The sequence below is a fragment of the Frieseomelitta varia genome, unplaced genomic scaffold (assembly GCF_011392965.1).
Source record: "Frieseomelitta varia isolate USP_RPSP 00005682 unplaced genomic scaffold, Fvar_1.2 scaffold_189, whole genome shotgun sequence".
Taxonomy (NCBI): Eukaryota; Metazoa; Arthropoda; class Insecta; order Hymenoptera; family Apidae; genus Frieseomelitta; species Frieseomelitta varia.
Genome location: NW_025109627.1, coordinates 784085 through 798373, shown reverse-complemented (window position 1 = coordinate 798373; position 14289 = coordinate 784085). Strand labels below are relative to the sequence as shown.

General features: G+C 42.7%; 1 protein-coding gene across 5 annotated transcripts in view; it reads right to left on the bottom strand.

Moving 5' to 3' along the window:
* Positions 1-1216: 1216 nt before the first annotated feature.
* LOC122539039 (sex determination protein fruitless-like) overlaps positions 1217-14289 on the bottom strand; it is a 31493-nt gene continuing 18420 nt past the window's right edge. Inside the window, exon 5 of one of the 5 annotated variants that reach the window (XM_043673620.1) lies at positions 1217-1386. In XM_043673620.1, the coding sequence (XP_043529555.1) occupies positions 1232-1386 (155 nt within the window). In that variant the 3' untranslated portion in view covers positions 1217-1231. The other 4 variants (XM_043673623.1, XM_043673619.1, XM_043673617.1 and 1 more) reach the window with 4 other exon arrangements.

Here is a 14289-nt window from a genome sequence, read left to right as displayed (position 1 = left end):
ATACTCTCCGCTTCTTTCTCTCTCTCTCTCTCTCTCTCTCTCTCTCTCTCTCTCTCTCTCTCTCTCTCTCTCTCTATCACTCTTTGCCGCCTCCACCCCCACGGGGCGAGGTCTCGTCCGCGCGTTTACACTCGTCGAGCGTATGTCGTGCGTTTCGGTCGCGCGCGAGAGAGAGGATCGAGGAACGGTGGATTGATGGATCGATTGAAATTCGAGCGTACTACAGGGAGGAATATACGCGTATTTGTTGAAGAAAGAAAAAGAGCAACGAGACCGACGTCTTGTCGGCGGAATTTTTCACCTTCGTGTGGAGAGTTCTTTTTCGACTGTGCGCGACGACTCGCGAACGCCGCTGGTTGACCAAGAGAAGATCGATATTTCGTCGGAAATGCAGTTTCGATATTTAGTACAATGTATCATGTACTAAATGTTTCGTATTACTGATGGGATCAGATATTGCACAACTATGTAATACATAGAATATGTAACGTTCTCATTTTACTTGATTCGGATGGTGTATAGGAAAATAATCGCTCTCATTATTAGTGGTAAAATAAATGTCTATATTTGAATATGCGAAATATTATATACCGCGAATATTTACTATTATCGTAACTATATTTACTATAATATTTACTATTATCGCAATTACAAATAATATTCCAATGTATTAATGAAACTCGATATCGATCCGTAGGACTCAATATAAAGCAATCTTGTGTTTAATTTCTCAAATATTTCAAGTACGAATTTCTTACTACGTTAAACGAAATTTTAAACACAAACTTCAAATGAGATTCATATCCATTTGTCAATAATTTTATACGTAAAATCAAATTTGATTGTTATTACTTACTCATGGTAAGATTGATCCCATCATTACTCACGATCGGGTTTCGTTCTCTTTTTGCAATCGTAATTCTTTTACAGTTATTACTTTCAACATAAATATCGTATCATTTACCACGCTATATGTTTTTCTATGTTATCACGATAAAATATAATATTATTAAAAAGAAAAAAGAAAAAAAGAAAATAGAATTACCCTCTTCTTGGTCAACAGCGTCGCAATTCTTTACTGTGATAATAAATCGCATTTACTTTTATCGATTGTTGCAAATCTTAGAGAACACTCCATTAACACGTTAAACAACGGTGCCAATCTCTTTCAATCTCGAAGCGATTGTGACTCGAGAAACGTTTAACACGTTCTCGATACAAACGTTAATTATCACATGTTCTTCTTGCTTGATGACAGAGAAATACAAACAGAACAAAAAAAGAAAAAAAGACGAAAATAAAATAAACGAAAAGGAGGAGTAAAAAGGACACTCTGTACATCGGCATGGAAGTGCAACACACATTTACTTTTGCGTAAAGGGTCCTCTGTAAAAGAAAACAAAGAAAAGAAACGATCGTTCAAACTTTCAAACCAGTGCAAGTAACAAGAAAATTAAATAACAAAAAAAAAAAAATTTTTTTAAAAGAAAAAATGCATGACGGGTGACGTGTACAACAAGTTTGCTACAAGTTTCTGTGCGTAGGCAAAGCGAGCTCTCCAAGAACGATTAATTCGAACTTACGTGTGAGATTATACACTCCATCCAGGGAGAATCAAAATTGAGAAAAATAAAACCGAACGGAGAAAAAAAAAGAAGGAAAATTCCAAGAAAAAAAAAAAAAAAAAAATGAAACGAAGAAAGCAGCGATCGCTCCTTACCGCGGAAGGAGGAACGAAGGAAAAATCGGTACTATGTACTGTACTATGTACGATACAAGTACACCAGAGGTTCTGTCCCGTCTCTCGAATAAAGCTAAGGATTGGCCTAACGCGTAATGGAGTACTCTCTGAGCGGCTAAACCGACTGGCTAAACACAGTTACGAACTTGCCAACCCAACGACACACAGAACACAACTCCGTGTGTCGGGCTCGTTCGCCTCCATTTAACGTTTTTGCACCGACGAGGCCGGACACGTCGGTCGCATCTTTTCACCGCGAGCCGTCGTTTTAAACACGGTAGCTGCTGCCTCAAATAAATCGCAGCTACTTACTCGCGAGTACGCTCGCGAGTGAAAAGAATGATTATGAAACGACGATGAAATTTACCTGGGCGGCGATGGGCGGCGATGGGACTAAATCTGTGGCAGGCTGTTTCAGCAAAACGAAACATTCGACAAAATAATTCAACGGCAATTTGGTGGTGTATGTTCAAACTCTGTATCGGGTAGCATAGAGGGAAATAATATTTCATAAACATAGAAATTTAATATCGAGTTGTACGTTAGAATTTATTAATTGATAATTTTAATTGCAATTTCCTCTCCTTCCAACAATTACGATACAGTAGACGCTCCTTTAATTGACCTACATATGTACGTGGAACCATACTCTTGGATAATAAATACAAGTCGCATATCATTCATATGCGTTAACGTGCGTCAATGCACATGAAAATTAATTCTTCTCGTGCTCGTTTATCGTATACACGATAAATATTATAAACTACAAGATACGCGATGCTTCCACTTTCTCTTTCTTACTAAACTATATTTTTACTTATTATACTTGTTATATTTACTTATTATTATTAATTTAATTATATTTTTCTTCTTTCACGTTTACCGATCTTCCTCTCACGAGTACCCAGAAAAATCGTTTCTCTCTTCTGTATCATGCGAGCTGAATAAAAGCCGGATGGACGCTGAACAAACCCTCTATGCATTTGCATTAAGTTTTACGGTTCGGAACAATCGCGATTTTCACGATTCGTTTCTCCTCCTGGCGAATAACTCAACCTTCGACGATCGTTGTCGTCAAAAGAGCCAGCCGATCGCAAGGTTCGAACATTGCACCAATTCACTGATCGCGAGTACTTATTTCTAAAATACTGAGGCCGATCCTGTTAAACCAGCAGCCACGCGAAATCGATTCATGCATCGTGGCCATCATTTATATACCGAGAGCTCTTTCCCATCGCTAACCACCGACGCTCGGTGAAACCTCGTTCCAAGGTGTTCTATGATCTGTAAAAATGGAGTTCCGGACGGAGGAAAATCCAGACGAAGGAGAGAGACGGTAAATACGGATGGTAAAAGAGTGAAATATAAGCGAGAGAGAGAGAGAGAGAGAGAGAGAGAGAAAAGGGAAAACATCTCTCATTCGAGGGAGGCGATCGGTGTTTTCTCAACGAGTTAAACGCTTTCGTGGTTCAAGGTGCGTGTACCGGTGTCGATAACGGTGGCGACGGGACGATCTTTTTATTTCTAGCCAGTGTGGGTGTATCAAGATTTCGTGCACCCGAGTATACACCATAAGACTTCATTTCTGTAACATCGAAAGCACGAGAGAGCGCGGCAAAGTCTCGTAACACGTCTCGCACGTGTAACGAAGACCAATGCTCGCGTTTGTGTAGCAGATACCTGTATAAACGTACGTTCGAAACCACGTGTTCGAAACGTACACAGGGTGTCCGTGTGCGACCGAAGTGCAAAAGTGGAACACAGAGAGTCTCTTCGTTTAACCGTGAATTGGTATCGTCGATATCAGTCCGCGGTCGGGATTTTATTTGCTATTAAATTGCGTGATTTCGAAGGTGTTTCAATCTTCACCGTTGCAAGCAAGATAAACTCAAACGTCCTAAATTTAGTCGCCCAATTGGGTTACGCTAAATTTAGTGTAACCCAATTCGAGGACCGAGACTTCCGAGGAGAAAATCCGAGCCTGAAAGTTTCTCAAGCCGAGAGCTTGAGTTTAGCCAATGTCCAGAGACGAACAATCGAACAAAATTTGTCGTCGGTAAGAGTCGGTGGTCGATTTTTACTCGAATTTCGCAAACAGTTTGTACCGCAGCGGATCGCAGGGACACCCTGTATACGTACACGTATGTATATACGTACGTGCGCGCGTGTACCAAGTATGCACGTACGTGAATATCTACCGCTGATGAAACGATTCCACGGCGAGTCGACGTATCGATCTACTGCATTCACGCTACCTCCTCTCCCTCTCTCACTGTATTCTCGATTAACGTACAATTTAAATAATATTTGCGTGATAGGCTAGATAGCGGACGTTTATGGGCGAAAGGTAAAAGGTCGTTTCTCGTTTAACAGAGAGTTGGATCGATCAGCTCCCTGGCTGAACGTTAACGTTAACAGCGTGGAAGGGCAGCTCGACGGGAGGAAAGAAGAAAAAGGAAGGGGAGGAAGCGGAAAGGGGAACGGGGCGGAAAAAGAGGAGGGAGCCAGATTGGGGAACGAAGGGTGAACGAAGAGGGACACGTTAGGCGAGAAGGGAGGGTGGTGGGCACGGTGGAACACACCGTTCCCAAAGACGTTAAAACTTTTGACGTTCCGCAGCTGCTTCGATTTTCAATAAAATCTGATTTCCGACGAGCGCGGCCGACGTGAGAGCACGTTTTCATTTCAGGAAGAGGACCGCTCAAAGAGGTAGTCGAGAGTATCGAGAGTCTGCAGCGGAATACAGTTTAAACGTCGATCCGCCGTCGACGTCGTCGTGGTACTCGCTGTAAGAGAACTTTGTACAACCCTGTTCCTTTACACATTTATTTATATACATACATATATAAATATATATAGGCAATCGTGCGGCGTATATCCACGCGATAACAGGTGGCGAGCACCATAGAGGGAGAGAGAGAGAGAGAGAGAGAGAGAGAGATAGAGAAAAGACGAATGATTCTTTGGAAAAAAGTAAATCGAAAATGCGAAATGAGATCTTTCAAGTCCGTTCGACTGATCGAACGAAACGGCGGCTTTCGTTTCTGCTTCCAAGCGAGTATTTAAGTCTCCGTGTTTACGCGTTCGAGTGACATTTTTTTAATGACTCGTTGAAGACGAATTTCGAACCACTTATCGCGAATCGCTGAATTTAACATTAATTTAGCAGACAGAAATATCATCCTCTAGCATCCTCTATCTGAGATACAAATACAGTCTGCTCGATCTTTAATCAGAGGATTTAAAAAAACAAGTAGTACAGATACAATTTATAGCCTGTTCAAACGATTTCCACGTGAAGCTGCACATTTATAGATATCTTCATTTTCCGTCTCGATATTCTCATCTGGTTCTATTTTTGTCCAGTTTTATCTGCCTTCGCTTTATTGATAAAATAAATGAACTTTTTATTGATTTAAGAAATTTGAAAAACCCGGTGCTCCTTGAATAATAAATTAGGACAGATAATTCCAGCGATGACTTCACTCACTTCCAGTTAACCATGTTCGTCGCTTCGTCTCCGGCTAGTTTTATTTAGCACCGAGTAGTTTCGTCATGTAGTTTTACAACGCGCATGTGACCACGTACAACGAATTATCTGTCAGCGTAACTCAGTGAAAACTTCTTTCACGTCGATATGCAGGTGGAAAAGACGCGACAAATCTAATTTCCACGTCACTCGATCGGCACAAACACATGTATCTGAATATAACGTTGATTGGAAAGGGAAACAATCGGTTAAAACTAAAGATGATCAGTCTTTTAAGAATAAACTACGGATCCGGTAACTAAAATAACTAATAATTCAACGATCGATATCTTCTAAATATTCAAGAGGTGGCAAGAATACATGTTTACTTTGAATATGGAATTAATTGATAGCGTGCTGAATTTTAATGTCGCTACCCTGTATAATATACCAAATATTCATCACCTAAGATTTTTTCTCACTTGCTTTTAATAACGATGATCGTCATTTTCATTCAGTTTTTTATTCAAATTAACAAGAAATTCACGATTGAACTGGTTACTTTGCCATACTATAGAAATTTCACGTCACGCTTCATTCTGAAATTCTACAAAATTTTACTCGACTTTGTTACCAATTTTTATTAAACTTAACTTAAATTTTATTAAACTTATTGAACTTTTTTTATTAAACTCAACTTCGATTTTCATTAAACCACTTTACTAAACAAAATGAAATTGAATTTTAAAGTGATCTAACATAAATTGCCACAACTGTATTACCCTCTAGGAATAAAATCTCAGAAAATACAATCCGAAAATAATATCGTCGTTGCGATAAAGCAAAAAAATCAACGAATGGACGAATTAGTGAATTTGTGAAAATTACTCTAATGAAGATCTCTCCGCATTTTCAAAGTAGCATTTCTCAAGGAAAAATCGTCTTTTCTTACCGCTCGCGCGACCTACAATCTGCACCCACAGAACCGATAATGTGTATATATATATATATATATATAAAAATACCGTGTATCTTATGTTAGTACAGGATGTCCTCGGTTAGACTTTTGTTAGACTCTTTTGCTGATAATATGCGTTAGCGTGAGTTGCTTGTTACACAATTACATTGCACGTGTTCCTCTGTCTGGTGAACGACAAAAGGCATGATGTAAGTACAAGTCGTGTAGCCCGCCGAAAGTACACAGAGAGAGTGATAGAAAGTAAAAGAGAGAAAGTGAGAGAGCGAGTGAGTGAGAGAAACGAACAGATACGCACATATGTGTAATGAACGACACAGAAAGAGATTGATAGACCGAAGTAGCGGAAAAACGGGAGAACGCAGCTGTTCGAGAAGAGACGATACACATTCCTCTGATCGAAACGAGAATCTCCTCTTTTTGTTTTGTGTTTCTTTTTCTTTTCTTTTCACACAGAGACAGAGAGAGAAAGAGAGAGAGAGAGAGAGAGAGAAATAAAACGACTAAACTAGCGAGAAAAAAAAGTATTGGAAAAGAGAGAGAGAGAAAGAATAAAAAAAAAATGGAGAAAAAAAGGATAAGAGAAGAGAGTAGAGGCCGGTTCGCACTTTCTTCCGTAAAAATCATCCGCCGAAAGAACAACTCTCGCGTGTATCAGCAGCAACAACAGCGCGTCGAAGCGCACCGACCACGAAGCGCACACATCCCCCTCTTTTGCATGTCTCCTTTTATCAGTCTTTTATTATGTTCTTTTTTTTTTTCTCTCTCTGGCGTTCCGCCCGCCTCCGTCCTCTTCCTCCGCCACTCCCTCCACCCCTTATCCTTCCCCAAAAATAGCGGCTGACCGACTCGAGGTGTTTTTTGCAACGGTATCGAGCGATAATACCTCGTACCGACGCGATAGAAGTACAACACCAGTGGTCCACGGTTTGGAATTGGCTTGGATCATCGTTATTTATTTCACAAATCTGTTCAGTACAAAAATATTACATTATGTGTGTGTGTATATATATATATATATATATTCTCGTAAATATGTATTTATTTATTTATTTAAATATATATATACGTTCCTGCTTTTCGCGTAGGAAAAGCTTGATTAACACCTACGTAATGCTAGAGTAGGAATTCTAATCGCTAGGTACATCGAATGTATGTGTGTGTATGTCGATTCGTCACAGGTTTTTCAGATACGCATGATAAAGTGATGAACGCTGGTGCATACAGACGTACCGGCGTATGGGCACGTTCGATTCCTTTGTACTTCTCCGTCAGGTGATAGAAAATCACCAATGAGTTGATTGAATCTGCGAATTTCGCAAAAGCTTCACGATCCGAGATAAACATAATCATCGAAAATAGCGAAAGAAAAAGTCGTTCGTGGACGAAGTTGTAAAAGTCGTTTCCTCGCAGCGTGTAGTTACGCGTGAAGATATCGTATCTTCGATCGAACCTAACGATCGTCCCACACGCGCGTGACCGACTGACGCTGCTGCAATTGATACTTTCTGCTCTTCTCCCTTCTATTTCAAAAGTGAAACGAGAACAAAGTCACTCGACGTCAAATCACGTTAATTAATGTTCACTTGCTCGTGCGTTACGTCGAACGCAGTGATCGCAAGTGAAGCATGTGTACTCGTATACGCGCGCGTAGACCCGGAACACGTAAACGAGCGAACGGCCAAGACCAAGTCCAAATTATTCAGCTAACGAACTTTAAGTATGTTAACCTTTCTCGAGACAGAATGGATGAAATTACCGTGATAAAGGTACCGACGATGGAAACGCCGGGAGTTGCAAAGGGATGAAAGATCGATCGAAGCAGCGGTACCGGGCGCTTAATCGCATCGAAGATTCGGAGCAAAAGTAGTAAAATCCCTTTTACAAGCTTGCACACAGCCTCCGGGATGATGGTGCTGCACGTAGCGCGGCGTATGTACGCGTGATGGAAAGCGAAGATCGATCGACCAGACGGGATGGAAGGGGTAAATACTTTGGAAAAGAATCGCGCGCGGAGAGTGGTCCCACCCGGAGCGAGTGACCGGTTCAGGTTACAGGGCAGCTTCAGGGAGCTCTCCAAGTGGCTATCGCGACTTTCGTCGGCTGCATTAGCTAATTAAGCGAACGAAGCGAAAGCGACTGAGAGAGAGAGAGAGAGAGAGAGAGAGAGAGAGAGATTGGGCGTCTGTACGGTGTGCGGTTTTCCGCGAGATCGCCGCGCAGGGAGATGAAGTCATTGAAACGCTCCCCCGCCCTTTTGTTTCGTCCTTTATTACCGCGAAACTTTCTCCCCACAATCACGTATAGAAAGTACGTGAGCTGCGAGAGAGAAACTCGATCTAGTTCGACGGAAGAGGCGAGCGCTACATCTGTGGCTGTTTGCCTCTCGTCGATTCGATCGCGCGAGATACTTTGAGAGCGTGTGCGCGAGTTTATGTTCTATTCTGCGTCCCGCGTCGAGGCGATATTACCTCGAAAGACGATTGAATCGAGAGAGCAACTGAAGAACGTTCCAACCTGCCGGACCAATATGTCGTTCGATTTATAATTATAACGCCCGAGCTTTCCTTACGGAACGTGTTTACGCGATACTACGATTGGAAATCGTCTAGCGACGAAAATAGAAAGAGTCGCGAAAGGGAACCGGAGGAGAAATCACAGAAAGCTGACACACACGCGCGCGCGCACACACACACGCACACACACGTTCGCGCTATCGAGAGTCACAGCGTCGCCGCCGAATTTCCTGCGGGAAAACTTTCTCGCGAAAGTTGCCGCGCGACCTGTTCCAACTGCTCACTTGTCGCGAATCGAACGATATTTAAACTCTCGTATATATTTAGACTAGAAACGCACGAGGAACCTAGCGAAATCTCGAGTTTTAATCGAATGGTCGCTTGAGACTTGAGAAAAGGATCCAACCAACGAGTGGCCGTTGCATAGATGAACTGGAGTGATGATTGTCTTCGAATTTTCCAAGTTTACGTATATATATATATAATAGTATACAGAGTAACAGATTCACGTGGAACAGAGAACGCGTGGCAAGAGAGAAGGCAGTTGTAAGGGAAGGGAGCGTGTTCTAATATAGGGAGAATATTCGACGTCGATGTGGCGATCTTACGCTGTGTGTCATCGGTTACTGACCGACTTGTACCACAATGGGAAGCAGCTGCACGCAGTTGGGAACGACAACCGTCCCTGGTTATCCGGACAAACATACGGACGGCCAATGGCATATACAGCATAGAACCAGCACACCACCCAACACCACCACCGCCGGCACACCGCCGCCCGTCGTCACCCTCTCTGCACGAGGGATTCCTCGGCTCGGCGAGAGGGTCGCAAGGGCGGAGGCAACCGAAGCAGGGCAGCTGGAACTCTGACCTTGCCGGGGCGCAACCCCCTCTCTTTTCTCCAGTGAGACACCACTGGCCAACACTGTAACAGAGAGAAAGAGAGAGAGAGAGAGAGAGAGAGAGAGAGAGAGAGAGAGAATGTGTGGAGATTGATTAGCGTGCACGAGGAAAGAAGGGGGGAAAAAAAAGAACGTGAAAGACAGGATGGATGGATCTCTTTTCAGTGTGCTCTAACCAACACAGGAAGATCTTTGCAACGAGAAAGAGAGAGACATTTGCATACGCCGACATCGATCACTGCGTTATATTTCTCGGCAACTGCGCTCTGCAGAATTAGAGTACAATGAGAGAAAGAGAAAGAGAGAGAGAGAGAGAGAGATAGAAAGAGTTACGTCAAGGGAACATGAACAAGCTCTGTATAAGGATGGCAGAAACTAGGATAAAGAAAGTCGGTGAGTACCGGTATATCTCTCAGCCTCTCTCTCTCTCTCTCTTTCTGTATTTCTCCCTCGTACCTCTCTCTACTATTCCAACTGCGTTTCGAGGTTCCGTGTACGTATGACGAGAGTACACAGAGGAGCCGAGTGATACCATGTGTAATAGATTCAACGGAACAGCCGTACACAACTGTCATAGAAACTGTTTTGGGACCGTAGTTTCCTCTCTCTTTTGTCGGCGACGATTCTACCAAAGATGCGACACAATCAACCCTCCCCGGCTACGTTTTACCACCCTCTGGCTCCGTTCCCTCTGCCAGGTGATAGCCGCGTGAAAAGAGATTCGCTGCAACGGAGAGAAGATTATTAGTTGCTCGGAGGGAGAACGAAAAAACGAGAGAGAGAGAGAGAGAGAGAGAGAGAGAGAGAGAAAATTCACAGCTTCGCGGGGAAAACGAACGATTTATTTCCAATCGTGGGAGAGACATCGCATCTACCCCGATACGACCAAACACTTCAGGACCAATTTAATACTCTTGAAAAAGAATTTACCGTCCTTCAGTGAAATACAAGCCTGAGCTGCTGATCTAACTTGCGGAATACCTTCTCTCTCTTTCTCTCTGTGTCTGCGTAGGATGATATCGAGAGGTTGGAAACTCTCCGCGGCGAACCGATTTATTTTTAATGTCCGCGAAAGACCGAGTGCCTTGCCTTGTTTCATCTAGCGAACACGCAACACGAAACACGCAAATGGATGGAGATAGGTTAAAAATAATTTCACCTCGCCGGGAATTCGTATAAATTCTCGAATCCGGCGAAGCGGAGCGCGCACTGCGCGTGTAGGTTTCGGTTTCCGTCCGGGCATAATGCATCGGTTCGCCTAGGTCGGAATCAGAAGAATATCGCATCGTTGTGCCACGGCCGATAAACAACGATTGATTGATCGTGCAACCTGCCAGAACGGAAGTAACGGCGACACGCTCGTGGCATTGGAACACGAGTTCGAACCAAAAAGAGGAATTGAAGAGGGAAACGAGGGGTAGAGGATCGAACGTATTTCCCGAAAATATCAATTTACAGATCTACGACTACGAGTCCAATGACGAAGTCGCGGTTCGAAATCTTTCGCACTGTGCAATCACGTTTGACTCGAACGATTTTTTAATAAAACTATCGCTCTGCCGAGTCTGTTTGACTCGACTACGTGACTTAACTGTCACGTGACAAAATGACTCAGACGGCGCAGCTATCGTCAGGCATGACCTCACACAGTGCGAAAGATGAAATAATGAAATAATTCAATCGTACGCATCGCAACTCTTGCAAAAAAAGTCCTCTGTAAAATATATTTGTAAAGGTATCTCAATTACAATATATTGCAGTCGTTTCACACCGTTATAGTTAAATATCATCGTAAAGATCTAACGCGCTACAAGACCCATTTCTCTCTCTCTTAAATCGTATCGATTTACGAGATATATAGTCAGCGTTGTGCTACAATTTTACGCTGCGCGCGGTCGTAGTGACAGAGTTGGAAATGAAAAAAAAAAAGAAAAAAAAAAGTATTCGAGCGTCACTCGGAAGATTTGAAACCGGGATTTCAGTCAGGATCTCGCATTATCCGAACGTTTTAACGCACAAACATTTCGTTCGTACAAACACGCACGCGGTAAATACCCGCGAGCGTACGAGTAATGCCTGCTATTTGAATAATTCGAGATTCAAATACGACGCGATGTTTCAAAGAGATTAGCGATCATTAAATATTGTACTAAGTCTAGGCTAAATCGCCAACAGAAACGAACAATTCCATTCCGCTCCGCTCTTGTTTCAGTTAAATTCGCCTCTCTTTTCCAATGATCTCTATAATCGGCAATATGTTTCTCGATTTAAACGCTTAACACACGAAAATTGAATCGGGGAATCGGCTATTGATAATATCTCTGCATTGTTAAATCTGCTGAAATGATGTTTGAAAAAGAATGTGGGAACACATTCAGTGATTCCAGTTATTACAGAAATATCAGTCGATATATAAATGAATGATAGATGTTTTCCTGAAGCTGCGATCGAGTTTCCTGCGTTGTTGCAGGATTACGCAGGACGTAACGTAAATTTGAATAATAAAACTTTGTCTATCGTTCCAAGAGAACACCGACCTTCAACTCTTTCAAATTTTGCAAAAGTTGTCAGACGTGATACGCTGTTAAAATAAATTAATTAAAATACGCTATTAAAATAAATTAATTAAATACGTGCTATGCTATGTTATTAAATAAATTGCTAGTTAATCTATCCATTTTAAATTTAAACTCTGAATTATCTGTACTTTTTACGCTAAAAAAAAGAAAAGAAAGAAAAAAATTCGTTCCAGAAGAATTAAGAATCCAACCCGACGAAGATTATAGATCGTTTCCATTCTGTTGTACCAAGAGTTAAACTGTCTGCAAAAATCTCTACGTCGTTCCGTCTGCACACAATCCCGAATAATTCCGACAGTTAATTCCACAGAGACACTTTCACGGTGCGGTAGATTTCAGGGGAGGAAAAAAAAAAAAATCGCATTTCACGCGCACGCACAGAGAAGTTTCCAGATGGTAGGAAAATCCACGGCGATATATGCAACTTTGCGGAATAATGTTCGCGAGACGTTCTCGAGACTCGTACACACGTTCCAAGCTGTTAATGCTTCGAAAAACAAACATGTTCGAACGACAGAGGCGTGCAATGTGCACAAGGATCCTGTCACTTCCTCTCTCGAGCGGAAACCAGCGACTCAAGTGGATATTCTACGTCGTAGATAAAAAAAAGAAATCTGTTAAAAAAATCGAATTTCTTTCTGCACTTTCTCGGGAAACACAACTCCTCGAGATATCGTCCAGTTTTAAAATCCGCTTGGACCGATTACGTTCGAACTTGCGAGTGCAACCTACTGCTTCATTTCTTTCAGCCGGCGAAAGGAAAAAACGAAAAAAGTGAAAAGATCGAAAAGGAAACTTCGAAGAACCAACGTGGTAAACTTGTTCGGAGTTTGAGAATCTTTTCAATTTCTTTCATACAGAAGTCGCTGGGAGACTTTCTCTTCGAAGATTTATGCAACCATCGACTGGCACTACTTTGTGAAAAAAAAAAAAAAAAAAATGTAAAATATGTTGTGAAACGCGACAGATAGAAGAAACGACGTAAATCTTCTTCAGAGAGGTCCTAAAAACCTAAATGGTTTCTAGGACGAATTTTAGGGCGTGCTGATCTCAAAAGGCTGAACTCAAAAGAGGTTGTACGTTAACGAGAGTAACTCGCCTGTCTCCGCTTTATGATCATTTCTCCTTACAAAAGAAAAAAAAAAAAGTCACGAGATAAATCCTAAAACACACGCTTCGAAGTATCTACTCTGAAGCAAAAGCGACACAAACACTTCGTAAGAACTTGAAGAAACACCTCGCAACGAGACCACCACCTTCAATGAAAAGCTACATCGAAGGAAGTTCAGCGGGGCGAGAGTTGATTCGCCTGTCTCACCGGTTTCCTGGTGTTTCGTGGACAAATCGCGCGAGAAAGCCGCGAGAAGAATCGAGAATCGTTTCTACAACTTGGCCGTGTCTCGACCGATCGAGTTTCGAGCACCTTTCGCCCCGAAGGAGACGAAATCCTCCCGACTGGCCAAAGTGGGGGAGAAAAATTTTAAGAGGAACGCGGACGCGAAAGAACGAAAGGCAAAAGCCTCTTGTCGCGCGTGCTCGAGGAAACGAAAACTCTTTGCAATAACAGCGTTCGCGACCCTAGCCGGTGATCCTCTTATCGAGCAACCCATCGACGACTCGCAACGACCCGGATCGTTCATCCGTGAAGCACGGTCCTGTCGGTCCTGTAGGTCCTGTAATAACGGCGAGAAGATATCCCTTTAAGGAGCTTATCGCGAAAAGGACCTCCTCTCTTCACCCACCCCTTTTCTCTCTCCTCTCAGTTTCTTCGCCTACAGCTAGTCACCCCCTTCGCTCTACTCGTTCCCTACATCTTCTGCAACAAGTGACAGCGGAACCGTCCACGTACACGCCCGTTTCGGAGAGACGCTTCCCCGGGGATCGATGAATGGTATGAGCGAGCATTGGCCAACAGGATCCGAGCGGGGCTGGTTTTCCAGGTGGAAATAATTGTATCGTTGAGAATAAAAAAGAAAAGAGAGAGAGAGAGAGAGAGAGAGAGAGAGAGAGAGAGAGAGAGAGAGGAGGGAGATAGACGAAAAACCGAGTGGAAAATAGAAGAGACGGGAACGTTTAGCGAACAGCGGTTTAATTATCGAGCAAAGC